This window comes from Mobula birostris, chromosome 26, assembly GCF_030028105.1.
Source record: "Mobula birostris isolate sMobBir1 chromosome 26, sMobBir1.hap1, whole genome shotgun sequence".
In the NCBI taxonomy this organism is placed as follows: domain Eukaryota; kingdom Metazoa; phylum Chordata; class Chondrichthyes; order Myliobatiformes; family Myliobatidae; genus Mobula; species Mobula birostris.
This window is the reverse complement of record NC_092395.1, coordinates 16,209,491-16,233,789: the sequence shown is the minus strand read 5'-3', so window position 1 is coordinate 16,233,789 and position 24,299 is coordinate 16,209,491. Positions and strand designations below refer to the sequence as shown.

The window sequence follows — 24,299 nt, the reverse complement described above, 5'->3', positions numbered from 1 at the left end:
ACCATTTCATCAAGGCTGTTTTATTTTTCCCTCTCGATACCTTCCTCCTGCCTTCTCCGTGGAACCGTTTATATATACCCTTAATAAATAATCAAAAACCTACCAACTACACTTTAAATTTACCAAATGACTCTGCCTCCACAGCCACCTGTGGCAATGAATTCCACAGATTCACCACCCTCTAGCTAAAGAAATTCCTCCTCATCTCTGTTCTAAAGAGATGTTATTCAATTCTGAGACTGTGCCTTCTAGTCCCAGACTCTCACACTAATGGAATGTATTATTTAAATACCCTTTTCAGATTAATTTTAAGGATACTTATTCCATATTCAGATTTTCACTTTGTGATTTGTGAATTCCAGAGGGGCAAATTCCTATTACCCAGATTGCCGAAAGCCATGGTTTGCCTTTTCTTGAAGCCCAGCACTGATGTACCATTATATCTTCCATTTCCCCCTACTACAGTCAGCTGACTCACCCACCTTCATGTTCAGTTCATTTTTGGGAAGGACGGGATCTTTCCTTGTATCACCTGGACTCGATTCATCAATAAAAGTCCCCGTGGTAAAGATCAGCCTTAATTTTATTGAATGGTGGAGCAGAGAGAGGGGCGTAAAATGGCTGACTGATTTTTCTTGTATGATACCCTCATCTATACAGCAGATAGGGCAGAGCACATAAATGATTGGCTGACGTGCCTACGTTTAGAGGTGCCAGGCTCTGGCTTGGAGGGAGACCTCTGTCTGCTGTACTTTCAGTGCAGATATTAGGCATCCATTGCTTCAAGAGCAAGGAATTTGTGGATTTAAAACATAGCTACAACATGAAATCGAGCCATCAGGTCTGTGTCATCGATTTTTCTCCCCTTGAGACCTCTAATCATTCTCCTGTTCATTTGCCGTACTCTTTATAGTTCTGTTTCCCAAGCAACTGTCGATATTCCCTTTTTAAAAAGAATCCATTAAATAGTGGATTTTAAACATCCTCTGTGTACAGAATTTTTTATAACCTCTCCTTTAATTCTCTGGTGATTGAAAGGGCACAGACTTGACATTAGCATTGTGCTGACCAGTGGAAGCAATCCATCATTATTTGTCGTTACAGCCTTTGATGTTTCTGAAGACTTGTACCCACCTTTCTTGAGGGTAAATTTCCTCCCTTTCCAAGTGTACTTTTGTACCTGGAATCTCATCCCTCATCCGTTAACATGTCACTGTTTTTTTCTGTGGGTTTTGGCATCTTCCCTTTATAGAAGTGTGCCATGCTTTAACCGTGGCCCAATTTAAGTACTGTACATTACTTTTAATGCTTAGTATGTCTGCAGAAAGATTTGATTAACCTTTCAACTATCAAACCCATCTTCAATAATCTTCAAAACCAGACATCAATGTACTTCCTCTCTCTCTGCTTCACTAGAATCAAGCCATAATTCCCTTCCTCATTCTCCAAAGTATTTTCTTTCAGGTTTTCTGCATTGAACTGCAGCTTCCTCCTTTCCATCCAGTTATTTGTCTCTTTTATTGCCTTGCAGCACACCTGTTTTAATTTTTCAGTGCCGACTTGGTATCTTAGACACATTTAGAGCTCCCTCAGTTTTTTTAATCCAGCCATTTTGTTTTGAACAGCAAAACCCAGTACAGGATATGGAATGTATAAGCTATATTATGGGTCTAGAAATCTAGCGGTGTGGACTGAAGCTCTGGGACCATAAGACAAAAAGTCTAAGACCGTTATATTGCATATGGGATGTTTAAATTGAATTTTACCTGATAATCTGGAATTTAAAAAAACTAGTATTAGCATTTGTAATTATGATCCTATTATAGTATAATTCTATAGATTCTAGTTATATTAGAATCCATAACAATAATAAGGATAGAATAACTATTAATTATTCTATAGATTTGTTGAGCATTCCCACATGAAAGTGAATCTCAGGGTTGTATATGGTGATATATATGTACTTTGCTCATAAAATTCACTTTGAACATTGAAAAAACTGTATCTGCACTTAAAATATTGGGTTGCCTACCGTCCTTTTTAGGCCATAAGACAGAGGACCAGAATTAGGCCATCGGGTCTGCTCTGCATTTCGCTCATGGCTGGCTTGTTCATTATCCTCCTCAAACCCATTCTCCTGTCTTCTCCCTGTGACCTTTGACACCCTTACTAATCAAGAATCTATCAAGCTCTGCTTTAATCATACCCAATGACTTGGCCACCACAACCATCCATGGCAATGAGTTCCACAGATTCTCCACCCTCTAGCTAAAGAAATTTCTCCTCATCTCTATTCTGAAGTCACATGTTTATATATTTGGAGGTTCTGCCCTTTATTCTGAGACCATGCCCATTTTAAGAATGAAAATCTGCTGTGCTGTCCTGCATGTTACCAGCAATGGGGTTGACATGCTGCATTTTATTCTAGTTAAAGCAAACGTCCCAGTCATATCAAAATCCCCACAATACGCCATATTCACAATAATATGGCCTTGCCACTTGCACTACAATCATTCAACACACACAAAATGCTGGAGGAACTCAGCAGGCCAGGCAGCATCTGTGGAAAAGAGTACAGTCGACGTTTCAGGCCGAGACCCTTCAGAAGGACTGAAGAAAAAAGGATGAGGGGTAGAGTTAAAATCAATCAATCAAGTTTATTGTTGTTTAACTATATACATGTAAATTGTCAAACGAGATAATGTTTCTCTGAACCAGAGTGTAAAGCACAGTAGTACAGATAACACACAACTTGTGAAAGGAAGGATAAAATGTACAGATGAATTACACATAAATAATCAAAGTAAAGTGCATAAATTAAATATTATAAGGTGTAGAACAGAGTAACCAGTGTCACTTTGAATGTGATACGGCAAGGAGTTCAGAAGCCTAATGGCCTGAGGGAAGATGTTGTTTCCCATCCTGACCATTCTTGTGTTTATGCACCAGAGTCTCCTGCCTGGTGGTAGAAAGTCAAAGAGGATGCTGGATGGATGGGTGAGATCCTTAATAATACTAAGGGCCCTGTATATACAGCACTCCAGATAAATGCCCCCGATGGATGATAGGGAGACCCCAGCCACTCTCACAGTCCTTTGTAGGGCCTTCCAGTCTGAAGGTCATCTGTTCCCATACCAGATAGAAATGCATCTTGTCAGGACGCTCTCAGAGGTGCTCCTATAGGATGGGGGGGAGGTTGGAGTGGTAGATTCTCATTTGCCTCAATCTCTTCAAGAAGAGGATCTTCTCAAGGGCAATAAATGCTGACCATTAGTAAAGTACAAAGACATTGATGTGGAAAATTGCTTGCCTACTCTTTCAGGGGTTAGAAATGTATGGACATAATTCTTTTAACTCCATGAGGCATGATATTTGATTAGATACCTTGCAATGTGCGTTTTTAACTGCATATAAACCCTTCCGTTCTGTCTTTATTCCCATATCAATCCTCTGTTAGTCAATAAATTTCATTAATATTGATCAAATGCCACCAGGAAATGACTAACAATCATTAGCTTTCAAGTGCTAATAATTTTATTGTCTTATAAACTTTCCCCTGGCCAAGATTCTTTGCCAACCAAGGACAAATTAAGTGGTCATCCCTCCCATGGCTGCAAAACATTACTGCTGTTAAAATTCCAGGCTCATTTGTCCATTGAGCACCATGGCAACACTACAGAAGCCATTTGTGTGAAGTGCTTTTGACACACTTCAGCAAGAAAAACATTGTAAATGCAAGTAGATATTTATTAAAGTTGGACGTAATCAAATTTTTAAGGGGCACAATTGGGATTAGAAAGTCTAACTGGATGGTAGACCAAGTTCAAGGGGCCAGATATCTTGTTACGCGATGTTAACAGAAGAACTGGGATTTGTAACTATTTCCATAGATTGGGGCAACGATAAAAATCGAAATGCCTATTAACTCCATATCATAATCTCTCTATACTAGTTCAATATTACAGTTTAATATTAAGTCACAGTTTAATATTAGCATCTTAAGTGTTGGTGCTGTTGTATTATAGGAAGTGGTCAAACTATACGCTCAGTGGCCACTTTTTTTAGGTACACCAGCTTGTTGATATAAATATCTAATCAGCCAATCATGTGGCAACAACTCAATGCATAAAACCATATAGATGTGGTCAAGAGGTTCAGTTGTTCTGAACAAATGTCAGAATGGGGAAGAAATGTGACCCAAGTGACTTTGACCACAAAATGATTGTTGGTGCTGGACCGGGGTGGTTTGAGCATCTCAGAAACTGCTGATCTCCTGGGATTTTCACACACAACAGTCTCAAGTTTACAGAGAATGGCATGAAAATCTTTTTTATATATATATATATATATATATATATATATATATATATATATATATATATATATATATATATATATATAAATCCAGTGAGCGGCAGTTCTGTGGGTGAAAGTTCTTTCTTAATGAATGAGGTCGGAGCAGAATGACCAGACTGTTTCAAGCTGACAGGAAAGCAACAGTAAGGCAAATAGCTATGCGTTACAACAGTGGTATGCAGAACAGCATCGCTAACACAAAATACATCAAACCTTGAAGTGGATGGGCTACAGCGATAGAAGGCCATACCAGGTTCCCTCCACTAAAGAAGCCACTGAGTGTACGTGACTTTAAAAGTGTACTTTGGTACAGGAGTGCTAACATCTAGTAGTGCAGACATTGTTTTCTTCCTCGGATTTTCATTATTGTGGCTTGAGCACACTCCAATCTCCTTTCATGGGAGTGGTGTTGTAATCTGTAACTTTCATTGTCACCCAACCCGACTTCGTGATTGGATTGGGTGGGGGTTCCCGCAGGAAATATGTCCTCGATATTGAGGTGAGCTAATGATTATTAAGGAGAAAAATATGCTGTGGTCTGATATGTAATCTAAAAAAAAGCACAGTGCTCTTGCCACAGAAAGCGTATAATGAGAGGCTGATCTCATGACTGTGGTTGGGGCCTTATTTAACTCTGTCTCCTTAACTCAACAATCATTTTCAAAGCTGCACCCTGGCCTCCTGTTTTCCTTCTCACATGAAGAAATCCAGCTTGTGAGCTGGGTAATATTTGCTTTGTGACTGGCTACTCACCCACCCATCTCCTGCTGCCATTGGTGATCCTAGAATAAATTGGCTAGACCCTGAAAGGGTGGATGCAAGGGCAAGACCTGGCAACAATATAAATGTAGTGCAAGGATTTTTTAGCAGGATGCGGGTAAAGTGGGAGGCAGATTGTAATGACTCAATCCTGTGCTATCAAATCAATGCAATCATTGAATCATTGGACAGACCTTGGAGAAGGCCCCCAGGAGGTTCATGAGAATGGTCCTGGGAATGAATGAGTTAATGTATAAGAAGTGTTTGATGTCTCTTGGACTACACTCACCAGACTTTAGAAGAATGAGGTGGAATCTTACTAAAACCTATCAAATTTTGAAGGAGCTAGAATCCCCCTCTATAAGAAACATCCTCTCCATGTTCACGTAATCTAGGCTCTAGATAGAGTGGATGTGGAGAGGATGTTTCCTCTAATGGAGGAGTCTAGGACTAGGGGCACAATTTCAGAATAGAAAGACGTCCTGCACAGCCGTCTAAAGGGATAAGTCATTGGATATACTTAAAATGGGGGAGATAGGTTCTTGATTAGTGAGAGCGTAAGGGCGTCAAAGGTTACTGGGAGAAGGCAGGAAATGAGGTCGAGTGGGATGATAAGTCAGCTATAATTGGATGCTGGAGCAAACTCGATGGGCCAAATGGCCTAATTCTGCTCCTATGTCTTATGGTCTCAATTGTAGAAGATTAGAGTACTGGAACATGCTCATTAGTCCACAAAGTCTGTGCTGAACATGGTGCTGAATTAAACCAAGACTCTTCTTGTCTACTTGCACCAATACCCAAGGCTGCCCATTCCAGATGCCCACCTCTGTGTGTATAAATTGATGCACTACACATCTCTAAATTTTTCCCCTCTTCCTTAAATGCATGTCTTCCAGTACTTGACATTTATATCCTGCGGGAGTAAAGATCTGTCTCCTCTGTCTGTGCCTTTACCATGGGGGGAGAAAAGATTCTAATTGTCTACCCTATCTAAACTTGCTGCCCGTTACACCTCTGACATTTAGGGGAGCAATGAAGGTCCCCCATCTCTGGTGGTGCTCAGAGCTATCTTCATTGTGTCAGTAGCTTCCTTTCTGTTTTCATTACTGTCAGTCATGCAAGTCTGGGGTGGAGACTCAGGAATACCGTCACCCTTGGATGTGGAACAATTTTTCATTGCTGTTTCCATAATGATTTTGTTTTACCAGTCAAGGTTTGTAGTCCTGAGCTGAGCCCCAGAACCTGCAGGACCAGTAGACCACTCTTAGTTCGTCCTCTACCCTTTGACCTGTTTGACATGGATGACCCTGCCAAGAGCCAAAGAATAAAGCCCTGATGCCAGCCAACAGAGCTCTCTGAGAATTTGAGGCCACCAAGCCTCCAAACCACGACATGGTTGTGGTATTCTTGGAGATTCCCTATCTTTGCCTCTCACAATTTTCTGAGCTTCTCTCAAGACTCCCCTCAGCCTGCCATGCTCCAGAGAAAACAACTGAAATTTGTCCAGCTTCTCATTATTAGCTCATACTTTCTAATGCAGCAAACCTTTTGTACACCCTTTCCAAAGCCTCCACATCCTTCCTGCGATAGAGTGACAAGACCTGCGCACACTATACCAGTTGTGGCCTAACCAAAGTTTTATATACAGTTGCAAATTGACTGGCTGACTCTTGAACTCAATGCCCCCACCAGTGAAGACAGGCATGCTATATGCCACTTATACTACAGTAATTACTTGTGCAGCCACCTTCAGTGAGCTATAGATTTGGACCGCAGGATCCCTTCTCATCAGAAATTCTTCCTTTTGGAAAATATGATTCTTATTGGAGATGTTTTAAGATATTGTGAACAAAGGTAGACTTCATAATTTGTTTAAAAACATGAGTGCAGTCCATAAAGTCATAAGGTATAGGAGCAAAATCAGGTCATTCAGCCATTGAGTTTGCTCTGCCATTTAAAAAAAAATCAAGTTGGTTTTAATTGTCATTCAAATCATACTTGGATACATCCAAATGAGACAGTATTCTTCTGGAGCCAAGATGCCAAAACTTATGGTTGATTTATTATCCCCGCCCCCACCCCCCAATCCCATTTTCCTGCCTTCTCCCCGTAACCTTTGACCCCCTTACTAATCAAGAATCTATCAAACTCTGCTTTAAATATACCCAATGGCTTGGCCTGCACATCCATCTGTGGCAATAGATTCCACAGATTCACGTTGTGCATTTAATATTTCAGTAATGTTGTAAATGTGTTGTTTAATTAAGAATTCTTTGGTTAAATAATTCATCGTAGATTGTATGTGAATGGCATATGTCATCATGCACCCACGACATATGACCATGCCTCGCTTATTGTAAGAATTAAACAAAGACCTGTTTTTCTGGGCCCCATCTTTGTCCTGCAATTAGTTTTATATTTTGGAGTTGCAAAACATAATACTCAGCACCTTCTGGCTGAAGAGATTCCTCCTCATCTCTGTCCTAAAGGAGTGTCCTTGTATTCTGATGCTCTGTCCTTTAGTCCTAGATTCCCCCACTACTGGAAACAGCTTCTCCATGTCTACTCTATCCAGGCCTTTCAAAATTCAATATGTTTCACCGAGATCCCTCTTCGAAACTCCAGTGAATATAGGCCCAAAGTCATCAAATGCTCCTTGTACATTAACCCTTTCATTTCTGGGATCATTCCCCTGAACCTTCTCTGGACCATTTCAATGCCAGCACATCCTTTCAGATAAGGGGCACAAAACTCTTCACGATATTCCAAGTGCAGTCTAACCAATGCCTTATAAAATCTCAGCGTTATGTTCTTGCTTTTATATTATAGTCCTCGGGAAATGTATAACAGTTAGCATAATCACTTTATAGCACCTGCCTATGTCTTTAAGGAGTTTGTGTATCCTCCCTGTGACCATGTGAGTTTCCTCACACATTCCAAAGACTTGTGGGTTAGTCAGTTCTTTGATCATAAGACTTGGGAGCAGAAATGGATCATTTGGCCCATTGAGTCTGCTCCACCATTCAATCATGGCGGATCCTCCCCCACTCCCCGGCCTTCTCCCCGTAAATCTTTGATGCCATGTTCAATTAAGAACCTAACCAGCGCTGCCTTAAATACACCCAACGACCTGGCGCATCTACAGCTGCCTGTGATAATAAATTCCACAAATTCACCACCCTCTGGCTAAAGGTATTTCTCCGCATCTCCGTTTTAAATGAACGCGTGGGTGTAATTGTGCAGCATAAGCTGGTTGGGCTGAAGGCTCTGTTACCATGTTGCTAAATAAATAAGAAAGCATTACATTTGTCTGCCTTCCTACCAACCCAACCTGGAAGTTGACCTTCTGGGAAAGTCCTTTTGCATCTCTGATTTCTGAATTTCCCTCCCTGCCCCCCTCCCCATTTAGGAAAGTCTTTGCCTTTTCCCACATTTAATTACAGCAGAGTGGGATAGAGGATCCAATTTTCAAAGTTTAGTTGCAATGGGGAGTAAGTATTTCATTTCCTTCCTGCAACTGAAATATGTTTGCAAAAATATTGCAATCATCTGGGTCTGATAGCTTAAGGGAGTGGAATTAATTTAAGTACAGATAATCTAGGCTTTTAGAGGCTTTGCCAGTCTCAGCAATGTAACCATGCTTGTTATTCTCAAAGCTGTTTTCCAATGATGCAATCAGCATTTAGCGTGAATAAAAGGCGGTGTCTCTGAGGCTCAGTGGGTAAAGAAGTTTGCAGAACCACATACTGAGGGTAGATTATTATGGGTCTGATTCTTGGTTGATGCTGATTTAGTTGACCTCAATGGAGTCACTAAGTGAGGTCTATTATTAGTCTTGTTGTTCATAGTAAAGGCAAATTTAAAAAAAAATCTCATCTAGGATTCAAATGTTTCTTTCCTCAGTTCCTCTCCACTGGCTTCTGTGTTTTTAATATTCTGCCAGCCCATTATCACCAAGATGAGAAAAGCTGAAGCTGCTGGAAATCCAGTGCTGGAGGAAATCAGAAGGCATCTATGGAAAAGAGCAAACAGTCGATGTTTCAGGCCAAAACCCTTCATTCGGACTGGGGAGAGAAAGCATGAGAAGCTAGAGCAGGAAGGTATGGGGAGGGGAGGACAAAGCACTCAGTGATAGGTGAAACTGGGGCAGGGGCTGAAGTAAAGAGCAGCGAAGATGGAGGGTGAAAGAGCTAAAGGACTGGAGAAGGGGGAATCTGGTAGGAGAGGGTAAAAGACCATGGACAAAAGGGAAAGGGAGGAGCTCCCAAGGGAGCCAACTCAAGGGACCCCCCCCCCCACCATTCCCATTCCTGTTTCCGCCTGTCACCTCGTCTCTTTACCTGCCCATCACCTCCCTCTGGTGCTCTTTCCCCTTCCCTTTCTTTCATAGTCATCTACCCTCTCCTATTAGATTCCCCTTTCTCGAGCCCTTAATCTCTTTCACCTTTCTTCCCAGCTCCTTACCTCACCTCTCCTCCTCTCCCAGTTTCACCTATCACCACCACCTTGTACTTCTCCGTCCCCTACCCCCGCCAACCTTCGTCCCAACCTTCTTACTCTAACTTCTCATCTCTTTTTCTAGTCCCAGTGAAGGGACTTGGCCTGAAAAGTCAACTGGTTACTCTTTTCCATAGATGCTGCCTGCCCTGCTGAGTTGCTCCAGGATTTTGTGCGTATAGCCCATTATCAGTAATGCTTTATGTCTCAAATCATCAATCTCCTCTATAAACCTCCATGAAAGGAAGCTCTTTGCAGGGGTCCAGCCTGAACTTTTAGTCCTTTTGTTCAGGCCTTGGGTTTGCATATCTTTGTGCACCGACAACGGGCCTGTTCTGTCACATGATGCTTTTCTCAGTCATCACTCATTTTTTTAAATGAAGCTCTTGGCATGTTGTGCTATGTTGAAAGATCTATCATTTGAAGTAACACACACAAAATGCTGGAAGAACTCGATGGATCAGGCAGCATCTATAGAGAAGAATAAAGAGTGTGTTTATCTGCTTGAAAATCATTGTCAGGGTAGATAAGTTCTTCAACTTCCATCAAGCCTCGTGTTCCTCCAGTGCTTTGGTTGCATTAATAAACATCGACTCTTTATTGCTCTCCACAGATGCCTTCTGACTTCCTACAGCATTTAGTCTGTTACTCTGGATTTCCAGCATCTGCAGAATCTCTTCTGTCTTTCTTTCGAATTTGTTGCAGAACTCATTACCACCAATGTTGTCATCCTATGGCTAAGTGGTTGGGAGATTTCTGTAGATTAGGGGCAGGGAAGCCTGCAAAATACTAAAATAATGTATGACTTTGGGTATTGGTCAAACTGAGAGCAGAGAAAAAGGACTGGAAAAATATTGGCTTTTGTTGCTTTCATTTTGCACTGCAATGTGACTGATTTGCATCCCTTGACTACCACTCACAATTGAAGAAACTTGGTCAATATCTGGGGTTAGAAAAGGTTGAGCACTTGGGTCTATAATCATTAAAGTTTACAAGAACTAGAGGTGATATTGGAAAAAAAGGATATTGAAGGGGTTAAGGGAACATAGATTTGTTTCTCTGAAATCTGTCATTCAATAAAATGTTGACCTCTGATCTCCGTGCCACTTTCGTGTACTTGTTCTCTTTCCCTTGATTCTGTTAACGCTTTGACAGACCAGCTCTGGGAAACGTCATCCCTATATCCACCCTAGAAGTCCCAGTTAAGTGATATACATTTCAGTGCGATTACTTGCCAATGTACCGGGGCTCACGTAGCGTACAGGACTGGTTTGTTTAATTTGAGCTTGTAGGAGAACCCCTTCAATCCAATAACCAATCCTTTGAACATTTTCTGCTCTCTGTTTGCAGATATATTGATTTGTGGGTATTGGTCGCATCTCACTCGGGCCCTATATGAAGTCTTTACTCTCAATCCTAATCTTCTTGCATTTAAGGCCAGCATTCTATTTGCCACCTTAATTGCTTGCTGTTAACTTTCAATGAATTGTGTGTATGAGAGCGTGTAGGTTTAGTTTTGCAAACCCTCATCGAAATTAGGTTGAAGCTTTATAGAACTAGTTGGGTTAGGATTGGACGCTAAACACCACTTATGTTACTGAAGTTTAAGACAGATGGAAAAATCCTAGATTTTTTTAGAATGATAAGGCTCCAAAGTATTTTTTATAACCAAGAGAACTGAATATGCCTGGGCTCTTTCGGTTATGTGTTTAATATTCTGTGTTTTTTGCTTTTTTTTCTTGTTGCTGTTTGCGAGATTTGTTTTTTTTTTGGCACATGGGGGGTTTGATGTTCTTCCAATGGGTTCCATAGTCGTCTTCGTTTTGTGGCTGTCTGTGGGGAAGATGAATCTCGGTTGTATGCTGAATTCATTCTTTGGTATTAAATCTTTGAACTGGGGGTACAGGTACATAGTTCCCTGAGAGGAGGTAAGTTGGCGAAGAATGCATTTGGCATCCATGTCTATCAATCAGGGAACTGAGTACAGGAATCAGAACATCCTGTTTTAACAGTGCAAGTAATTGTTGAAACCACACTCATAGTATTGTGTAGGTTTGGTCAACCAGCTGTAGGAAGGATGTCATTAAGTTGGAATGGGGTAGGGACTTTTTACTCTGGAGGATGGAGGCCATGACCGTAGTGGTTATATAAAAAATAATCATGAAGTTTCTAGATAAGTTGAATGGTCACCATTTTTTTTTTCCCTAGAATAGGGAAGTCTAAAACTAGAGGGCACATAGGTTTAAGGTGAGAAGAGAAAGATTTAAAGGGGATCTGAGAGCGCTTTGCAAGGAGATTTAGTACATGTGCACAAGGTCATGCCTTGTTTGGGTAGTGTAAATAGAGAGAAGTTGTTCCCATTAGTGTCAGGTTCAAAAATCAGATATATATTTGAGTCAAAGTGGACTCTTTCTTTCACTCAGATAGTAGTTTGAACTTTGAATTCTGTTTTTGTGGGGAGCATAAGAGCAGAATTTGACCATTTGGCCTATCCAGTCTGCTGTGCTATTTGATGATGGCTGATTTAATTTCCCTCTCAACCCCACTCTCCTGCCTTTTCCATGTAACCTGGCATCTATAGCCATCTGTGGCAATGAATTCAACAAATTTGCCACCCTTTGGACAAAAAATAATCCTCCTCATTTCTGTACTGAAGGGACATCCCTCTATTCTGAGGCTTTGCCCTCTGGTCCTAGACTCTCCCACTATTGAAACCATCCTCTCCATATCCGCTCTGTCCGGACCTTTGAATATTCAGCAGGTTTCATGAGCTACCCCCTGTCCTTCTACACTTCAGTGAGTACAGGCCCAGGGATGGAAACAGTACATCAAAGCTCTCAAAGAGGGAGCTGCATAGAAACTTGAATGGGATTGACCTGCAGGGTTGTGGATCCTGGTGGCAGGAACCATCTGCCCAAGAGTTGTCGTAGCAGGGATGTGAAACTCAAAGGAAGTCCTTTTCTCTACTGCTGGAAATAAATGAGGGCTACTGTTGGACAGAATCGTGGGGAGGGTCTCTGAAGAAGTAGAGTATCATTGGTAGAGGTGGCCCAACGCTTTATTTTTAGTGGGGAGGAGAATCTTTGGAGGTTGTGAAGAAAATTGGTGGCAACTGAAAGTTAGAATTTCTTGTCATTCAACCATGCACATGTATACAGCTAAACAAAACATTGTTCCTCTGGGGCCAAGGCTAAAACACAGTACATGCAGTTACAATATAGCACATATAGTTATGAAGCAGCATGCATAGAAATGATAAAACACAATATAGTCGCAGAATAATATTAGCACAAGCCCCTGAGAGGGATGGCCTGAAGATTGATGGTGCATGGGCTATTGACTTGGAGCCACGTTTCTGTAAAATTAAGCATGCAGCAGTTCCTCATCTCGCGCCACATTAGCTGCAGACAAATGTAATCCAGTTTGTTTTTCGGGCAGCAAACATTAGAAAGCGGTATTGTTAGGAGAACCGACCCACAGGCCTAGCCTTTTAACCGAGCACAGATTCCGGCATGCTTGTTGTGCTTCTGTTCTCTCTCGCCCCACTTCTGTCGAGATATTTTTCATTTAGAAAGTATCCAAACGAAAGAAAGCAGAGGGAGAGGGAAGGGGAAGGTGATCCACAATGTTGTTCATAAATGATTTTCATGACTTCATCTTTGAGAGAGGTCCACTATTGGGCAGCAGTGGACAGGAAGAGAGAGGGTTTGGAACTTCAAACTGACTGGTATGACGCCATTTTGAGAACACTACATCTCTGAGCAGTCAAGTATTAGTTCCTCTATTCTATATACCACATCAGGTGGTGCTATTGCTTATAGGATCCTGTAAAGACGATAAAGACAATTTAAATATAATGAGTCCTGAAGAAGGTTCTTGACCCGAAGCATTGACTGTTCATTTCTGTAGATGCTGTCTGACCTGCCAAGATCCTCCAGTGTTTTGTGTGTGTGTGTTGCTTTGGATTTTCAGCATCTGCAGAATTTCTTGTGTACCTTCATTGTGTACAATAGTTTGTGTGTCCAGCTATTGGAAGTTAAATTTCGTGCTTAGCTGTGTTTTACTTTTACACAATCTACAGTCTGACTGGAATAGGTTAGTCCAACTTGGTAAACAACGTGATGCAAGACCAGTTCAGGAGTCTAATTGCCAAACCTCTTATTTGTATATAATTCTTTGCTTATTTATTATTATTGTTATTATTTTTGTATTTACAGTTTGTCTTCTGCACTCTGAGCGCCCTAGCTGGGTGGTTCTTCATTGATTTTGTTATGGTTATTGTTCAAGAGATTTATTGAGCATGCCCATAAGAAAATTAATCTCAGGGTAGTATCCTTGACCATCACAGGCACCTTCCTCTGGCAATTGTCCTCGAGAGCAGTTCAGTAAAGAGGGTCCAGTTCCAACTTGAGGACAGAGAGGTATGGCCAATAAAAGCTGCCTTGCCCTGCCACTCTGATGAAGAATTTAGAACTGAAAGTAATGAAAGCAAATTTCAAAGATTATACGTCGAGGAAATGCTTGTTCATTCTTTCTGCCTCTGGAATCAAGCTGGCATTGTAAATGGGGAAGTTCTCATACACTCTATCGATTGCTGGCGCTGCATTCACCACCCATCCTGTGCTCTTGCCAGGGGCGTTCCTTGTGAACTCAAGCAGTGCCTGTTGTCAGTCAGATGGAAAATGCTTGGAGTGCTCTGCCAGAATGGTTGCCCATATGTTGTGTTGTGGTCTATGTCTTTAGGCCGATCTCATATCCCTATCTATCCCCACCATTCCACAAATAACGCAGTGATGTCATGTCATTAGAAAGGTTATGTAATTATTTATCCCTTTTGATAACAGTCCTACTCTTATTTGTTAACGCAACATGCCAGCAGTCACTTGTAACTTGCTGTGTCAGCTGATGACACCAACATCTGCCTTTGATTGTTTATGAATTTGTTTTTAAAAAAAAGCAAGGTGTTTAAAGCAGCCTCTGTGTCTTATAGATGCTTATGAAGCCGGCACCTCTCTTGTCTGTACCTACCACCCCAAGAGCCTGCGCATCCAACGTATCTCCACAACTTCCGCCATCTCCAAAGTGATCCTACCACCAAACCCCCCCAATCCCCCCATCTGCTTTCTGCAGGGATTGCTCCCTTTATGATTCCCTTGTCCATTCTTCCCTCCCCACTACTCTCCCCTCCTCCCCCCCTCACCATTTATCCCTGTAAGCAGCCAAATTGCTACAACTGCTCATTGATCTCCTCCCTCACCTCCATTCAGAGCCCCAAACAATCCTATAGATGAGGCAATACTTCACATGCGAACTGCTGGGGTCATCTATTGTGTCCAATGCAGCCTCCTCTACATTATTGAGACCAGTCATAAATTAGGATACCGCTTCATTAGGCACCTCTGCTCCATGGGCCAAAAGCAGAACTTCCAGTTCTGATATGTCAGTCCATGACCTCCTTTTGTTCCAAGATGAGGCCACCCTCATGGTGGAAGAGTTACATCTTGTATTCCATCTGGGTAGCTTCCAACCTGATGAATATGAATATCAATTTCTCCTATTGGTTTTAAAAAAAACCTTCCTCCTTCTTCTATTCTGCACTCTGTCTCTTACCTCTTCTCACCTGCCTATCACCTCCCCCTGGGTCCCCCTCCTTTTTCCCTTTCTCATATGGTCTATTCTCCTCTCCTATCAGATTCCTTCCTCTCCAGCCTTTTACCTTTCCTACCCATCTGGCTTCACCTATCACCTTCTAACTATCTGCCTTCCCCTCCCCCTAGCTTTTTATTTGGACGTCTTCTCCCCTCCTTTTCAGTCCAGAAGAAGGGTTTTGATCCAAAATGTTGACTATTTATTCACTTCCATGGATGCTGTCAGACCTGCTGAGTTCCTCCAGTATTTCATGTGTGCTACCTCTTTCACCATATAGTAATTTTCGGACTTGTTCATTGACATGCTCTCGCCACTCATTGCAGGCATCTCTGTTATGGGTTTATTTCAATAAATTTGGTCAGGACACTTTGCTGGCATTAGGTATTGCCAAACTGCTTTTGACCAGGTTTTAAAACAAAATCTTTGACAGGAATTACAATCCCTAATAAGTCCTGGAGCTGAAAGACTTACTTGGCCTTTCAAAGTGTAGTTAGGAGTCAAGAGTCATGCAAAGACCATATCATAAAGATGGCAAATTTAATTTTCAGAAACTCATTACTGAACCTAATGGGTTTTCACAATAGCCAGATTGTTTCGTGGTCACCTTTCCTTATGCTGGTATTTTATACCCAATTTTCTTTAAATTACAGGAATTTAAATTCCTTGGCTGCCACGGTGGGCTTCAAAATCTCCTCGAAAAGCTGTTGGCATACTGGTCTGATTTGGCCAATGTGCTTCTAGTGTTTATTTCTTTTAAATTCAATAAAGCATCTGCAAACAAGAATTACGAGGTACAAGTGTTGCTTGTACATCTCCTGATAGTTACGAGCAGTCATTGTGAAGAGCAGCAGCATTGTCATTATGCCAATAATGATTGCAGGGATTAACATTATTCATGAAGGTGCGTGTTGGAGTACGGCATAGGGGTGGGTGGTGGACGGGGTCTGTGAACTTGGAAATATTAGTAGAAAGTGACAGTAACGCATGAGGATTATGAATCAGAATCAGGTTTATCACTGACCTCGTCACCCAGGACATGACCTCATCTCAATGACTCAGGAACAGTCTCATCCCCTTTGTCATCCGATTTCTGAGTGGACATTGAACCCATGAACACTACCTCATTACTCCTCACTACTTTTTTTTATTTCTATCTTTGCACTATTTTATACATATTTAACTATTTTATTTGTATGTGTGTATGTATATGTATATATATATGTGTGTGTGTGTGTCTGTGTATCTGTGTATATGTATGTATATGTATGTATATATATATATATATATATATATATGTGTGTGTGTGTTTGTATGTATGAGTGTGTGTGTGTGTGTATATATATATATATATATATAAAATAAGTAGTTAAATGGTTAAATATTTACTTACTGTAACTCAAGTTTTTTTTCTATTGTTATGTACTGCTGCTACAAAGGCAACAAATTTTATAACTTATGCCAGTGACATTAAATCTGATTCTGACACATGTCTGGAAATTGTTGTTTGGAGGCAGTAGTACAATGCAATGCATAAAGTTACTAAAGGATTCAATAAGAAATGTAAAAAATATATAGTACAAAAAGAGAACAAAATATTGAAGTCTATGGACGATTCAGAAATCTGACAGCAGAGGGGAAGGTGTTCTTCCTAAAATGTTCAGTATGGACTTTCAAACTCCAGCACCTGTTCCCTTGCAGTAGTAATGAGAAGAAAGCATGTCCTAGATGCTGGTGATGTGCTTTTTCAAGACCCACAAGCCTGTTCTGCTATTCAGTCGATCATAATATTGTCCATCCATAAGCATCTTGTCAATGAAGAAAGGACTGAAAGCAGACGTATGGACCAGGAGTTGCATATCATCCAGACTGAGTAAGGGTCAGTGATTATTAATACAAGCGATTCTGCAGATGCTGGAAATCCAGAGTAACACACACAATGCTGAAGGAACTCAGCAGGTCGGGAAAGGAAAAAACAGTTGATGTTTGGTGCCGAGGCCATCAGTTTCCCTATAGAGCATAAATGAAGCCGATGGCTATTAAAGCAATCCAATATTTAACGGGTGCATTATTGAGAACATCTTTTTATTCAAATGCTATGTTAGAATTCAGTCTGATTTGCTTTTTTGGATGAACGATCGTAGTCCCTGAGTGCTGGTCCAGCGACTTCCAAGTCACCATAACCTTTGCACAGCCTCTTCATGTCTCCAAAGTGGATCCAAGTCCTGTTGACCCAAGCCAGAGTGTTCTGTGTCATTTTCCTGATCTATCAGAGTATCCAAATCCTTCAGCACTGACCTAAGCCAGTATATTTTCTGCCACATTCATTATTTATCAAGAAATCACATGGGATGTGAGGTAGATAAATACTGAATCTTTAACAAATTAACGTGTTGACTGTGTAGAAGGAATTGGAGCATTAAACACAGTCTAAAAAGGTTGGCCTGAATAACTAGCCTCTGCACTATCAATTTTATAAAGTTTTAGTCTGTCAATGTTCAGATTTCCAGTAGTAATTTTGTCTCTTTTTTTTCTTCCCTCAGTACTATGAAATGTCCTATGGATTGAACATTGAAATGCATAAACAGGTAAGTCTTTTCCTCAGTGTTTTGAAGGTTGAACAGCTCCATTAATCAGTGTTACTGCTTCTTACTTTTGTAGAAATGACAGTAATTTTCCCTATCTCCACACTGCAGTCACAGACTGTAATGTCCCTCTGCACTCCACTATCATCTGACTCCAGAGTTAGTGGCAGGAATCCCACAGGAAAAGCTTCAGATACAGCACAAATTCTAGTATGAGGAACAAGGCCGGGGCAGACTAGGAAGGGGCCAGGATGTGGGGATTCATAATCCCTAAGGTCACCTGGCACTGACCCATTCACAAAACCAAACTACTCAGCTGAGGCATTTTCTGAATGGAAGCCACTTTATTATGACCGGACGTACGTTCTAAGAGAGCTGTTATCAATCTAGCAGTTGGCTAGTAATTCTTTTTCAGAAAGCTTTGCACAAAAGGAATTCAGCCCATCACATCTGTTTTATTTGTCAAGGAAAGCTGACCGTAGAATGCCATTTTTTTTTTTGCCCCATGCTTGTTTCCCTTAATTTCTCTTTTATGTATCATAATCATTATCAATTAAACCAGCTTATTTTGTATTTTAATTGAAAATACATTTAAAATGTACTCAAGAAGATCCATAAATAAGTGACCCTTTGGAATGGAAATAAAACGGGTTAAGTTCGTACAGATCTGTCTCTACTGCCCATTATGCTGCTGGCATTTAGGCCAGCAAAGAAGGTCCTCCATCTCTTGCAGCGTTCAGGGCTTCCTTCCTCATATCAGTAGCTCGGTTGTCGCTACTGTCAGTCATGCAAGTTCCGGGTGGAGACTGGGGGATGTCATCGCACTCAGATGTGGAATGATTCTTTGTTGCTGTTTCTGCAACAAATTTTGTTTTACCAGTCAGGGTTGTTGGCCTTGAACTGAACTCCCAAAACTGGAGGGCCGGTGGACCACTCTTGGCCTGGCCTTAACCCTTTGACCTCTTTGCCATGGGTGACCCAACCAAGAGCTAAAGCACAAAGCCCCAATTCCAGCCGACATTGCTCTCTGAATCATTGAGGCACGCAAGCCTCCAAATCACAACAAGGTCGTGGTCCTCTTGGAGGTTAGTACAGACCATGGCTACCAAAACCAACGGATGGCGTAGTTTGATTGGGCATGTTGCTCAATTATCCTGAGAGTGAAAATGGTTTATTCATGTGCCTCAGGAAAATGGTTGTGGTGTCCTTTATAATGTCCTTTTGACCTACAGAGTCATAGTACATGATGGCCTTTGAGTGCCTTCTGAAATGATCCAGGGGATCGATTGGAATAAAAAGTTAAACCATCTCCAGGGAATAGTCCAGACTCATCGTATTTGCCCACATACAGAGGATGAATGTTTCTCCATGTTTATTGGTTCAAATTGTGCCTTCTGAAGTTATCAGTGATGTTATTGTTTTCAAGTTTGTATGAAGAGAACAGGGATGCTAATTTGGCTCACGTGGCCATTGGCTCCATACAAACTATTTGCCGGGCCTTTCTGTTGAACTCTGTCAGCTTGTGCCCACTATTTTGCTTTTGTGCTTATCTAGCTCCGTTTAAATTAGTGGTTCCCAACGTGGGGTCCTTGATGGTATTGGTCCATGGCATAAAAAAGGTGGTTTAAATCTATGTTGTATTGTTGCAAAGAATTTTCTTTTCTACTGGGTTAATAAATGAGTTTCCAGAACTCCAGTTAGGTTTATCTGGAGCTGTCTTGTACTTGAGATTCCAAATTTGTCCTGTCTCTTTCATGCTAGATATACTCACAATGGTAAATTTTTCTAGTTCTCCATCTCTCTCTCTTACGGAGCTCTTGAAGTTTGTTTTTTTTCCAGTCATTTTGGTGTATTTTAACCCATTTATTACAGAAGATGCACAGTATGACCTTGGGCTTTTCAAGATGATGTGACTTCATAAATCTCCTGTTATTTAGGCCCTCGGGTTAGTTTGGAGGAAGGGTGTGGTCTGGGGAGACAAAGAGTATAGGTCATATCTTGTGCGTGACAGATAGGTCAAGCTCCATAAATGAAACCATCAATAAACACCAGTGAGTGAATCAAAACATGGAAAGCAATTTGCAGTAATTTTTTTCTGTTCCACTGTTTGGGAACAATGCATCAAAAGCCCAGAGGAAAGCTGATCTACAAGATCAGCACTGGGCTGGTACTTGTGCCTTCAGGCATTTGTCCTGATTAAATACTGTCTGCTTTCCTGTGGTCGGTCTAACTGGCAATTATCTGTCACTGCATCCAAATTAAAAATTTGAGTAACTACAGAATTTTGTTATTTCCAGTGAATAATCCCTGAGCACAAAATGTTTTGGCAACTTATTAGCTTTTCACCGGATTCTGATACTTAAATTTTTGGATTCAGCAGCTCTTGAACTAATTTCTCAGAGGTCTTTTATTTAAAATTCAAGAAAGGGGCACGACTTGGGACACAAATCAATGGCAGTGATGTCAAAGAATAGGTTGCTCTGTGGGTAACTCATCGTTACAGAATGCCTTAACCATTGAATGTGGCAGGCCTGGAACTGTGGGAGCAGGGAGGTCGCTATGTAGTCAGCTGGGTGATGTCAACGTCGGTCTGGACTGCTAAAAACCACAAAGGAAAACTGCTTGTGTGATGTGTTTGTGCCATGATTAGCTTGTGGTCTGTGGGTAGGGCGCAATTAAAGTTGCTCCTGCTTTATTTATAATTTTTGGTCCATGTAGACTGCTGACTGCATAGAGCTCTCTTGCAGTAAAACCACAGGTGCAAGTAGGCAGTGTGATAGAGTCAGCAAATGAACCACTTTAACCAGAAGGAACTGCTGTGAACTAGGTATGGTTGCCAACAAGGAACAAAGTTAGTTGAATGTGGAAGTGCAGCATGCTAAAAGGAGTCCTTATCTAAGAAAAGGCGTGCTGGTATTGGAGAATGCCCAGAGGAGGTTCGCTAGAATGATCCCAGGAATGAAAGGGTTAACGTATGAGGAGCGTTTGATGCCTCTGAGCCTGTACTCACTGGAGTTTACAAGAATGAGGGGGAGACCTATCGAATATTGAAAGGCCTAGATAGAGCAGGTATGAACAGGATCTTTCCGACAGTGGGGGAGTTTAGGATCAGAGGGCACAGCCTCAGAAAATGCCCCTTTAGAAGAGAGATGAGGAGGGATTTCTTCAACCAGAGGTTGGTGAATCTGGAATTCATTGCCACGGGTTCCTGTTGAAGCTCAGCCAAAGCAGAGGTTGACAAGTTCTTGATCTGTAAGGGCATCATAGGTCATGCGGAGAAGGCAGGAGAGTAGAGTAGAGAGGGATAATAAGTCAGCCATGATGGAATGGTGAAGAAGATTTGATGGGCCAAATGACCTATATCTGCTCCTCTGTCTTAAGGTCATATTGATAGGATGTGAAAAAGACTACACAGACTAGGTTTCTGTCTCTGGAGTAGGGAAAGATAATCAAATAGGGCTTTAAGATGATCAATAAGTATAATGGGAAAAATTGAGAGTAACAAGTTTGACTGGTGGGGGTCTTTCAAAGAAGTCAGCATTAATGTTTCAAGAGCAAACTACAGTTGATGTTGACAAATAATGTTGTCAGATCAGGCAGCTCCTGAGGAGTGAGGAAACAGGCAAACGTCTTAACCTTTCTTTACAAGAGGCCATAATATATACATACTAAAGCTGGGTCCTTCAGTGAAGATGTCAGAAAGTGCGTCATTGCTCTTAGTGGAAATCTGGGATACCTGTGCACCGTAAATCTGCCAACGGTTAGTGGGACTCCATTATAGCTCGGAGCGTCGGAGTTCAGAATTCAATTCCGGTGTCGTCTTTAACGAGTGTGTACGTCCTCCCTGTCAAATGCATGGATTTCCCCCAGCTGCTCCAGTTTCCTCCCACAGTCCGAAGACCTACCAGGTAGGTTAATTGGTCATTGTGAATTGCCCTATGATTGGGTTAGGTTAAAATTGGGCTTGTCAAGGGTTTGCTGGGGTGGCGCGGCTCAAGAGTCTGGAATGGCCTTTTCTGTGCTGTACCACCAAATCACTGAAAGTAAGCCTGAGGTGGAAGGAATTTTTTGGCTGATGTGCTTGGGGATGTGAGACTACAGCAGCTAATGGAGTTGAGGTACCGATCTACCTTGATATAATCGAATGGTGAGCCAAGTTTGAGGGCTCAGGAAATGCAGCAGTGCTCAAATTGTTTCTAAAATTGAGCCGTTTGGACAACTTAGCTGAATGATTCGAGGTGGGGGCTGGAATGTAACACATTGTCTCCTATTTTTGGAAGACAGCAAATTGTTTTCATGAGCACTAGTGTTTTCTCTTGAGAGATAAGTTGATAAGAAATACAGAAGGATCTGGAATTACAAAATCAGATTTGTTCTGTAGTTTTTTCTCAAGACTTTTAGATAATTGGTTCAAAGTTGGTTTTCCCAATTTTATTCTACTGTTTCATTTCTACTCCTAATAAAAGGGCTTCACTGCAGACTGTACTAATCATCACAGCTAATATTTTCTTCCATGAATCAAACCAAATGGCTGTGGAAATGGATTTAAGATGAGGGATATTGTTTGATTTTTGTTTTCTACCCCTGATTTGGGTCCACCCCTTCAGGCACCTGCAGCTCTGTAGGACCTCGTGCAAAGCGCCAAGTCTTCATGTGCAAACCTTTCTCAGTGACAGCACACAGCGGTTTCAGTGCACCTTCAATCCTGTGTGCATGTACAACTTCTAGAGAGGAATAAGCCACAGGCAGGTCTTATCCTCGTGTCCCTGGGGTGGACAGACTGATTTTGGTCTGTGCTGTGTTTGTATGATCTACTGTCCTGATTTTATAGGGAAAAGGTCAAATAAATTAGGACTTTCTTCCCAGGAGGCAGGAGAACGAGGGGAGATTTGATAGAGGTATACAAAATTATGGTAAATGCAGGCTGGCTTTTTTTCCACTGAGGTCGAGGAAGACTAGAATGAGAGGTCATAAGTTATTATTTATTGATGCAGGGCAGAACAAGCCCTCCTACCCCAACAAACCACACTGCCTAGCGGTCCATTGATATAGCCTAATCTAATCACAGGACAATTTACAATGACCAATTTGCCTCTTAGCCAGTTGATCTTTGGACTGTGGGAGGAAACCGGAGCACCCGGAGAAAACCCCCACAGCCATGAGGAGAACATTTTTTTTAAAAACTCCGCACAGAGGGCACTGGAATTGAACTCCAAGCTGTGAAGCGTCGTGATGACTTTTACGCCACTGTGGTGGTTATGAGTGAAAGGTGACATTTTTACGAGGAACGTGAGTTGGAACTTCTTTATGAAGAGGGTAGTGAGAGTGTGGAATGAACTACCAGCAGAAGTGGTGGATGTGGGTTTGATTTCAACTTTTAAGAAAAATTTGATTAGGTATATGGATGTGAGGGGTATGGAGGGCTATGGTCAATGGGGTTAGATGGGCCGAAGTGCCTGTTTTGTGCTGTCGTGTTCAAAGTCATTCTGGAGAGCTTTAAAACAAAATGGATTTGTTGTAAAGACCATTTCCCCCCCCCCCCCCCAAAGCAAATGATTCAATGCTGATGGCTTATAAAACTTTACATGCAAACTAGCCATTAAAAATGCCCTGAAGCAGTGGAGCACCGGTTTTAATCGAGCTTCCGGCTATCAAGGTTGAAATTCCCGAAGGGGTCATTATAGCTCAGGGCAGGACATAAATTTAAACTGGAAATGACATTTCTCTAACATGTGCTACATCCTCCTGTTATTTTTGAAAATGCGCAGGAGCTGATTACGAGCTTGACACAATCGCCGTGGGCCGGGATTTGCTTTGCAGACTTGGTACAGTGAAATCCTGAAAGGGGAATTGAGTTTTCACTAAATCTGGTGCCCAGGGCAATCCTTTGTCTCTTTGCTTACGCCAGGTGGGGAACTGATTTCCATGAATGTATCTATTATGTCAGGATGCAAGCCATAGTAAAGCGAACGTGGAACCTGGTGGCAGGTGGTGTGAAGGAGAAAAATAGCATGATTGCAATAAATGGCAAGCTATTTTAATGTATACGGGGGAGAAAGGAATGAAGGTAAAATGGAGCAACTTGAGGAGATGTGTGTGGCGATTAAATTCCAGGATTGAATAGCTAATTTAAAGCAATTCTTAAACTCTGTCAGTATGATAGTCATAGAAAACTTCAGCACAGAAACAGGCACATTTGCCGTTTTAGCCCATGCTAAGGTTTATTCTGCCTAATCCCATCGACCTGCACCTGCACCATAACCCTCTATACCCTCCCATCCATGTACTTATCCAAATGTCTCTTAAGCATTGAAATCAAACCAACATTCATCACTTCAGGTCGTTCCACACTTTCAGCACCCTCTGAGTGAAGACGTTCCCCCTTGTGTTCCCCTTAAAACTTTCACCTTTCAAAGTTCAAAGTAAATTTATTATCAACGTACATATGTGCAGACA

The 24,299-nt window shown here is 41.6% G+C and overlaps 1 protein-coding gene across 6 annotated transcripts in view; it reads left to right on the top strand.

Annotated features, from left to right (window-relative positions):
* The window catches only part of LOC140188241 (transducin-like enhancer protein 4), a 270,566-nt gene that overhangs the window by 35,375 nt on the left and 210,892 nt on the right, over nucleotides 1-24,299 (top strand). For all 6 annotated transcript variants that reach the window (XM_072244330.1, XM_072244328.1, XM_072244327.1 and 3 more), the window contains exon 4: nucleotides 17,802-17,846. In XM_072244330.1, coding sequence (XP_072100431.1) covers nucleotides 17,802-17,846 — 45 coding nt within the window. The remainder of the gene's footprint in view (nucleotides 1-17,801; nucleotides 17,847-24,299) is intronic.